The 9879-nt window shown below is 43.5% G+C and overlaps 1 protein-coding gene across 1 annotated transcript; it reads left to right on the forward strand.

Annotated features, from left to right (window-relative positions):
• Nucleotides 1-486: 486 nt before the first annotated feature.
• Nucleotides 487-9879, forward strand: LOC133348625 (thioredoxin-like). The gene is made up of 5 exons (XM_061561548.1): nucleotides 487-670; nucleotides 3274-3378; nucleotides 5395-5457; nucleotides 6645-6710; nucleotides 9012-9879. Exons 1-5 carry the CDS (start codon nucleotides 644-646, stop codon nucleotides 9072-9074), a joined length of 324 nt encoding a protein of 107 aa, XP_061417532.1. The 5' UTR covers nucleotides 487-643; the 3' UTR covers nucleotides 9075-9879.

A 9879-nucleotide genomic window follows, 5' to 3' on the forward strand; every position in this document is an offset into this window, starting at 1 on the left:
ATGATATTTTTGGGGGCTCAAAGTAAAACAAAAATGTTAGTTCCCCCCAGGACTTCAATTTCTAAACTCCTCGTGAGACGACGGAAGAGAGTTTAGGTAAGAGATCGAGATGGAGTGAGATGAGAGAAATGCTGATACGAAACAGAAAATATAGCAAGATGGAAGTTGGGCGGTACAGACAACATAGACACATTTGTTCTTTACGTTTCTTGACTTTTCTTTTTTACACGAAATATTCGCATCTGATTTCGAGACGCTATTAGCTTCTTCCTGTTTTTTGTGCGTGCGTGTGTTCATGAATGCGGGGAGGGGCACCTTGAGCTGCATGGGTGTCACCTGAAGTTTTTTTTAAATTTTACCTTCGCCGACGCCTCTCGCACGCGCCCCTTGCGTGAGACGCTCCATCGGGGGGGGGGGCGGGGAGCCCTTGGGGGGGGATGGGCGGACAGGCAAGCAAGGTGCTGAATGCTCCTGCTGGGAGGAGACTCAGGTACCGCACCCACAGCTTCACAGCTCCACAACCCCCGCGTTAAGAGAGCCCTCGTTCATCACTGCCGCCGTGCGACCGTCTTCTCGACAGAGCCAGCTGCCGCCGCTTCTTCTTCTTCTCGGCAGGAGCCGTCGACACGCGCCACCATCCAACATGGGTCTGAAACATCTTCATAATCAGGCAAGTGGCGCATCTTTTAAATGCGCGTCTGCGTGTGCGCGCGTGGTGGGTGTAATGAGTACCTGGTGCAATGTGTAAATATCGCCACTAGGGAGATAAATATTCTTAGGTTTTTTCGGTAAAGTCACGTAGGTAAAAAATTTGAATTTCTCTCACTTGATACAGCTATCGTGCTGTGACGGTTCCACCTGAAGACGGAAGCTTGTGTTGCCTCCGAAACGTCGTGATTTTTATTTTATTTTTATTTTACTTTTATTTTTTTACCTACGTGACTTTACCGAAAAAAACCTAAGAATATGAATCCTTGCAATCACGAAAGCTTCAAATCTAGAATTAGGGAGATAAAGGCGGCCGGGCGTGGTGCTGGCCACCCACTCGCTCGTGTGCCGTGCCAGCCTTCATATGTGCTCGCTAACAGCACTTGCCCCTACAGTCAGTTAAGGTTACACGGGGGATCTTTGTCTTTGAGATACAGGAACTCCACATTTTGTGTTGGTTGCCACTGGTTCAATCTGTTTGGATTGCGTGATACATGTCTATGTGCTGTGCAGGTTTAGCCATGAATGGTGCCTCTTTATTGGTTAAATGTCCATTTGTGGATTGGCAGCATTGCATCGCTGCCAAGGTTACGAGTCTAAAACCTGGGGTTGACGCAAGCCAAACATCCCATTCATTGCGGGTATATAATAAGTCATATTTTAAAAATACTTTTTTTTAAACACGCTTTAATGAAATGTACCGTACTAGTAATGGAAGAACTCCACAACTCCAGGAAGTGGCCCCGAAGCTTGCCATAATGTAAGAGACCGTGGCCAATTACAGCCAACGTCAGTTGAGCGTGGACAATTAGACCCAAGCCGAAACATAACATATAAAAAATGTTTTTAAATATATGTTTTTTTTTATGATAGAATATAGTATTGTCATCAGTATGACATAAGTATACGAAGTTTGCAGTCGATGCCACATTGGGAAGTGGGTTAAAATTGAGTTACAAGATTTGAGGATACAACAACGACAACAATGACAACAACAGACAGAGTGAGATAAATAAAAGTGTATAAAAATGAATACCGCCTCGTGGTGAATGAACATTGGTCATGTTCTTACGGGCTGACTTGGCCCTACCACAGCAAAACGTAGAACTTTCCACCACTGGCTCAGTCCTGCCAACAGGGACGAGTGCTCCTGAATATGGGTTTTTCTCAAACGTGCCGCGTCGAATTTGTCAAAATTGATTGCGGTCACGTGTTTGGCGGCTGCCTTTGTTCACATGGTAACTTGTTCCATTCTCCTGCCCAGTCGCTCTCCCCCCAAGTCTCCACTGCAAAAAAGACTGACGTTTTGCAACGGTTGTATAAAATGTACTGTTGCTGATGACAATGGGAGATGAGTGAGTGAGACTGGAAAGTTCTGGCTCGGAATACGGAATAACTTTGCCTTAGTTCTCACCCTGCGTGTAATGGTCTTATATCTACTCCACTTTGCTGTGACTCATATCCCGAGGTTAAGTTAAGTGATGCGGGTTGATGATGATTATGGGAGCTGGAGGGGGGGTATTCGATTATTGAAGTAATCGATTACTCTATAATTGAAACGACAATTTATCGTTTCGATTATTGATTTAAAAAGAAACACACATTTGTTGGCATGAGATTACTCAATGGAGTAGTAGCAATCTTACACTCTTTCCTGAAGCCCTTTCATCGTGGCCAGCAGACCTCAACATTGTCATGTATCGCCTGAATATTTGGCTACCATAATGCGCAAGTTTAGACCATAAAGGAAAGCACTGTAAACGACTGCGAAATAAAATTGTCGATACAGAAATTTCGTCCAAAGGCATTGAAGAAACACGAGACAGACGACCCTGCCTGTGCTATTGCAGTAGAAGCACCATCGCGTTGGTGAATACCACCGTGACGAGATGTTAACTACCTCGCCTGGTATGCAGGGGTCGTGGGTTCGATCCCAACCCTGATGCCTGTATATTTATAGTTTGCATGTCTCTCTCTCTCCGTGGTTACGTGGATGTTGCTCCGGGTCCTCCGGGTTTCCCTCCACATTTAGAATCTACATGCATTCAGATTATTTGGCTGATATAAATTTCCACTTGATGATAAGCCACCTTCTTCAGCTATCATCTGTGGTCAGGTCGCGTCTGAAAAAGAGCCACGTAGCTCGGTGGGCTTTATCTGGCAAAATAAACAAATGTTATTATTTCTAGATTTGAAGCTTTCGTGACTGCAAGGATTCATATTCTTAGGTTTTTTCGGTAAAGTCACGTAGGTAAAACATCAAAATTAATAAAATAAAAATAAAACAAAAATCACGACGTTTCGGAGGCAACACAAGTCTCCGTCATCAGGTGGGACCGTCACAGCAAGATGCAGCTAATCCGGTTGTGACGGTCCCACCTGATGACGGAGACTTGTGTTGCCTCCGAAACGTCGTGATTTTTAAAAATTAATTTTGATGTTTTACCTACGTGAATTTACCGAAAAAACCTAAGAAAATGTTATTATGTTTTTATTCGTTTAGTTTGAATTGAGTCCCTGCTGGCCTCACGCGCCAGGCATGTAACATTTTACTTTTCTTCTCAGAGCGACTATGACGAGCTGAAGGGCTGTGCAGGGAGCCGTCTCATCATTCTGTTCTTCACGGCAACGTGGTGCGGCCCATGCCAGCAAATCAAACAACCATACCACGTACGTAAAGGGCAAGTGCCCGGTGGCGTTGTTGGCCTACTGGGGGCCCGAAGAAGATAACGTGACAGTCTGTTCTCCTACAGCGAGTGGTTTTCAAAACGCAAATTGGATATCGCGCGATGAATGTATTAGGGAACACATTTTTTTTTTCATAACGCGGATGCGAATTGGATATAATGCGATCGAGTAAACAGAACTACTTTGTGTGAGTAGGAATAAGCGGTTGTACGGCTGCCTTGGCATAACATCACGCGAGGAGGGATGCTGCTGGATCCTTGTAGAAGCTAACCACGTGCCTCAGTCTTTGTTCAGCCTGCGTACGCATCTAACATGTTATCGCGGACTGTGCTTTAACCTATCTTGTATATTATTTATTACACACGATTTTTCCATAACGCGGTGTTTTTCAGGAACGCAACTACTACCGCATTATAGAACAGACTGCATTTGGGCTTCCCTTTTTGGATTTATACATTTCTCGTGAGATGACAAAAGAGATATAGATGTGGTGAGATTACATAAACGTAGACGAACGATAGAGGTGTAGTGAGAGAGAGAGAGAAGACATGAATATAGCGACATGAGAGAGATATGCACAATGCATGTTGAACTTCTTTCGCACTGTACGTCACCAACCGTGGTAATCGGAGGTGTGGGGAAGAACAACAAACGAGACAAAGGTGGAGTTTACATGAGAGAAGAGAAATGCGGATGATGCAGATTCGTAAGCGTCTGTTATGTTAATGTTGCCATATTTATTTGGATTAAAATCCGAGCCCGTATTTATCTTTCCACTTTTAATTAATAAATTATAATTCAACGCGAGCCCGATACGATGCGCCGCCGATCACCGAATGGAGAAGCGGTGGGGGGGGGGGGAGTACAAAAGTTCCATGAACAGCAGCCCCATGTTCGAGGCGACAGGGGCCCAAATGAAAGGGGGGGAAACACTGGGCTCACTGCACCATCCAAGTGCGGGTCCATTTATTTTATTTTTTGTTTAAATGAATTCGGGCGCCCCTTGGGCCGATTGGGCTTGCGGTAACGTGTTTTGCTTGCTTTGTGACTGGCTGCAAGGGGTGTTTTTACATTTGTGTATTGTCGGGCACCCCATGTCAGGGGCTGCACTAAAGGGCCACCAGGAGCTGCCAGTGGCCCGCGGGCCTTCCAATATAGAACACTGCTCCAGTGTGTCTCACTAACGACTGCACAAAAACAACCTCTTTATTTAATTCACACTGAGTTCCTCCTGGTCAGCGCTTTGCAACCGGTGCAAGGCAAAGTCCCCGGTGTTTCCTCGGTATTTCCTCGGTATTGTCAGAATCACCGGAAAAGAAAGCAGCTTAGGGTTCTCACGCTGGGACAGACGAACTCTCCTCCGTGTCGTTCAGTAGCCGATCCAGCCCCGACTCCTCCCCCCTCCCCTTTCCACTGGTCGCGCACGCCCAGCACGACGGCAGACGGCCGTCAGCCACCACCCCTGGCCCTCTCAACTCCCTCAGTCACACGTGCCGCAGTTAGGATTTGTTGCTTCGGTATGCCGTGAAGAACGAGCAAGCTCGAATGTGTGCCGTGGTGTTCCTGTGTCCTCGAAACCTCGACCGTGAATTTCACTCTTGAGTCAACCACGACAAAATCGTAGCCTTAAGTCATCACGAATGACGAAAATGTTTTGGTCGTGCCCTCTGTGATTTCGAAAAAGTATATTGGTTTGGCCATGTTTGTTTGTTGTAGTACAGAGTTAGACTGATGGCCTTAATCTAAGTTGTCTTGTGGTTGTTGTTGGTTGTTTGACTTGCATCCCACTGGGATTTTTTCACACAGCGTTGGTGTACGGTGATTTTTTTTCTGCAATATTTTGCTGTCTTTTCTTGGATTTCTGTTTGCTCTTAGTCACATATTCACTTTAAGATGTTTTTCTGTTCATGTTTTTTTTTGTTTGTTGCGGTTGCACCCGATTCAAGAGCCGAATGGCTCACAGGGCTATACCTAATAAATGAACTTGAACTTGTTTAGACGATGGCCGAGAAGGAGGAGTACAACGCTGTGTTCTGCGAGATCGATGTGGACGAGGCCGGGGTAAGATGCTAAACACACGAACATGCTTGCAAACGCGTGCCCATATGCGAGTGCGCACACACGCCTTGAATATCTGATGTCCAGCCAGGATTATTAACCGTAACACTGAGTATTACCAGTGAGGCAGGCTGTGGAACATTTTCTTTTGTATTGCGGAGAGTTGATTAGCGATAGTTATTGTCGGTTACTCGTTAGCTACTATTATAGGTAACTAACTAAATGTGATTCTCTTTAAATGGCGTTAAGTGCAATCCCCAAACCAGCAGATGTGCCACATGTGCTATGAAGGACCATTGCTTGGAACGTCAGCTATTATATAATTTTTTACTTAAAACTTTCGTGACTGCAGATAAGTCAAGTAGATATAAAATACAAATTTAATAATTATTTATTAGATAGAAAATAATAGATAGAAAATTAAATAAAAGTAATATTTAATATAAAATAATATTTATTATTATTTTTTTGATATTTTTTCTATCTACGTGACTTTACCGAAAGAACCAAAGAATATTATATATTTTTGTTTATCTCTTTTGAGGCCACGCAGCGATATTGACGAATGTTATTTGTGCTCGTGCACCACCGCCAACGCAGCAGCATCACCAGATAATTTGACCGTGGCTATGATGTTCATATCAAGGTAAGTGTTTGAGTGAGTGGTTAACTTCAAGCGAATATTTGAAGTGTTGCCTCTGGTTATCAATAATTAAACTCAATACCTTCATCAACAATACTTCTTCCATGAAAGGAAAAACAAATCTATATAACTGCTGAAGTTTCTGGAAATGCCCTTCATCACCGAGAGATTTTTGTATAGGGTTATCTGTTAGGTATTTGTACGTGTATTAATGTGTTGGGTTTGTGCAGGTATTTTCCCCTCTGTGTCTGCATGGTTGCTGGAATCAACAATGAAATTATGCACGCTAATACAAAATTTAGTATTGGTTGACCTCTTATGCCAATAAATTAACGATGGTTATGCGTAAAGTGATTAGATGTTGCTCACAGTAGTAACGTCATGTTGTGGAGTTTGTTTCCATCATGCTGTATGGCCTGAATATTCTCCACGGCAGAGAGAATGATTTGATATTGTGCATTGCACACACTCCACATTCCACTGGCTGGGGCTCACTGATTGTAGATGATTTCTCTCTCTGATGTCTGTTTTTGTTCTTTGCACGCAGGATCTTTTGAGCAGCTTCGGCGTCACCTGCATGCCAACATTCGTGTTCGTCAAGGACGGGATCCAGGTAGTGATCAAATTGAAAATGAACCAACGCTCATCATAGTCATCGTCATCATCCACACTGCCTTGTACATATCTGTACCAATCGAAAATAATTTTACAGCCAAAATCCAATCATCCATGTTGATACAGGGGGAACCATATGATGGATCCTGTAATCCGCTGTGCACCACGGAGGTAAGACCTCTCTTCTGCGGTGATGCAGTGTGCCACGGATTACGGGAGGAATTAGCCACGCGATTCCATTAATCCACAAAAAAAATTGCAGATGACAGGCGAAGCACAGCACGTAACTAGCGGCTAAATTAAGCCATGGTCAATTCGAGAATGAATGGCTACAATTTTTCTAAGAACCAAATCTTCCACATTGGATCGATATTAAAATCTTAGAAATGCAAAAATGCTTTTCTATTAATCTAGATCTGAAGTTTCCGTGACTGCAATGATCCATACTCTTTGGTTCTTTCGGTAAAGTCACGTAGGTATAAAATAAAATTAAAATAAATTAAATCACAACGTTTCGGAAGCAACACAAGCGTCCATCATCAGGTGGGAACGCCACAGCAAGAAACAAACTTGCTGTAGTGGGCACGAGAACTGCTTATGACAAGAGATTATATTAGTTAAGAGGGGGGGAGGAGCCAGGGACGAGAGATTGAGAGGGTGTGGGGTAGGGGGGAGTGGCGATAGTCCGACTGAGCAGATTACGCTGCTAGTTCGAAACAATGCCGGAGCTGGGTAATGAGCTAAAGAAACTGGAGATGCGGATATGAAAGCAAACTATTAAGTAATTAAGATTTTACCTGGTTAATAACATCCTTCCAATGACTGCTCAATTTGAATCCATCTTCTCGGTTGAAGTTATGTCTGTTTATATATCTGGATGGCTTCATGAACAAACCTTTGATAGTAGCCTGACGGTTTGCAGAGTAATTTGGTCTCGGAAAAGACAATATCATGAGAGCCAACAGCATTGTAGCAGTGATCAGCCACGGCCGAAGAATTAGTTCAGCCGTGTTTCAGATCTGCCTTGTGTTCGCGAATACGGTCTGATATATGTCGTTTCGTTTCCCCAATGTAACAATCACCACAAATGCAACTCAGTTTGTAGACTCCAGGGTATTGCATGTCAGGAATAACATCCTTTACGGATGGGATTAGATCACGGATTTTGTGTACTGTACTGAATCGGACCTGGAAAATGTGTTTGTTTAAGATTTTGGAAATCTTCTTGGTAATGCCTGATATGTATGGTAACGTGATGGTTCTGATCGGAGTCTCAGGGGGTTGTTTCTCCATGGTTGGAGAAGTTTTGCGGATAATTCTAGATTTGAAGCTTTCGTGACTGCAAGGATTCATATTCTTAGGTTTTTTCGGTAAAGTCACGTAGGTAAAACATCAAAATTAATAATAATAAAAATAAAATAAAATAAAGATCACGACGTTTCGGAGGCAACACAAGTCTCCGTCATCAGGTGGGACCGTCACAGCCAGATTAGCTGCATCAAGTGAGGCAATGATTCAAGATGTAATCCCTTAAAAGCGAGTTGAGGGGGGAGGAGAATATCCTTTCATAAAGATTTCCAAAATATTAAACAAACACAAGATCCAGGTCCGTAAATGCATTTATTTAGAAAATAGAGGATGTATGACGTTTTATTCTGTCAGTGAGCAGATTATTTATATTTTTCAAGTGTAAATTGGTATCCGTAATGTTGATTTTGCGGCACGTGTTTAATGGAATAAATATAATTCAGCGGTACATTTTTAAAAATGTAAAACCCAGTGTCTTTCCACACCTCCGATTAACACAGTTAGATATGTAGGGTGTCAAAGAAATTCAACATACATAAAATAAATCATGATCCGGTTTGGCTGAAACAGTCCCAGCTTCACAAAAAATATTCCCGGCGTCCCAAAGCATTTGTGAAAACCAGAAAATTGTCCCGGAGTAGTGGGCGGGGTTGGCAGGGGAGTGGACATGACCCATGAGCAGTGCGTGGGGCCAAAGTCAGATTGAGTGAGGAGGACGCCACGCGCTGTGTGGGCGGGATAGTGACTGAGTGGACGTGGCTATTTTAATAGTGGGTGGAGCTGACGGAGGGAGGAGCTGGCCAGAAAATCTCTCCCAGTAATTCGGTCACTTTAAGTAGCAGGAATTCCACAGGCTCATGATGGATTCCGGTTTGTCCTAGGCCGTCTGGGGTATTTCACCCGATGGTAGGTTAGGTATTGTAACTGTGCTGCTTTCCGAGTTTGTTTTCATTTCTCCAATGCGTTCATGCTTTCTTCTATCTCATTGCAGCTGGACAAACTGGAGGGTGCGAGCCTAGGAAACCTGAAAAAACGGATAGAGAAGCACGAGTGAACACGGCACGTGGGAGCAAAGGGGTTCAGTCAGAGCACGGAATGGAAAACATGGCTAAAGTGTAATCGTGGCACCGAATGTGCAAGCAAATGGGATTCTCCCACTGTGAGCGCTTGAGATTGTTTAGTTATGGTTGCCACCTGTCCTGCTATTGCTAGAAACATCCTCTTTTTGAGATAATCATCACTGGCAGTCTATAAGTCTTCTTGGGACATCACACGCTGTTCTCCTGTCTTTCGGTATTGTGAGTTATTCTTCTTCCCTTGACATTTCCAGGTTTTTGTGGACCTCAAAGGTGGCAGACTCAAGCGGTATTGGGTCCAGACCTAGGTGAATTGGCAACAATGACCCCCTCAAAAAAAGTTCATCATTTACCATGATTACATTTGCATTGAATTAAACCTACGTCATGCATATAAGTATGTCCGTTTTGAATGGCCTTGCACTGAAATGATTGCGTGAATTTATTTGGCGTTTTAACACGTAGTGCCGTTAAAAAACATCCATCACATGTGTTTCTTATATCAACATCATCATTGGTCACGTAATTTAAATGTCCAAGGAATTCCCCATGACGTTTGCAGGGAGCCCCCAATGTTGCTTGATGTGGTCCAGCCAATAACGCAGTCATCTCCGTGTCTGCTCTGATTTCTATTCGCTTCATTGCTGTACTTTATTTGACTGGGTTTTTGCTTCTGTCATTGTTGGTAACTCCAAGTCACGCGTGCAAAAGAGAGACTCATCTTGGTCTCTTGAGTTGTCTCCCAGTTCAACGAAATAAACTTTAAACTTGGTAACAAGCTCA

This window comes from Lethenteron reissneri, chromosome 27 (assembly GCF_015708825.2).
Source record: "Lethenteron reissneri isolate LAM-NWPU_2019-01 chromosome 27, ASM1570882v1, whole genome shotgun sequence".
Classification (NCBI taxonomy): domain Eukaryota; kingdom Metazoa; phylum Chordata; class Hyperoartia; order Petromyzontiformes; family Petromyzontidae; genus Lethenteron; species Lethenteron reissneri.

What these genes read in the sequence shown, in the direction of transcription:
- LOC133348625 (XM_061561548.1), top strand. Translation starts at nt 644, where the DNA reads ATGGGTCTGAAACATCTTCATAATCAG. An exon ending in TGAAACATCTTCATAATCAG is followed by an intron (nt 671 to 3,273) that starts GCAAGTGGCGCA and finishes TTTTCTTCTCAG; the next exon opens with AGCGACTATGACGAGCTGAA. An exon ending in TCGTCAAGGACGGGATCCAG is followed by an intron (nt 6,711 to 9,011) that starts GTAGTGATCAAA and finishes ATCTCATTGCAG; the next exon opens with CTGGACAAACTGGAGGGTGC.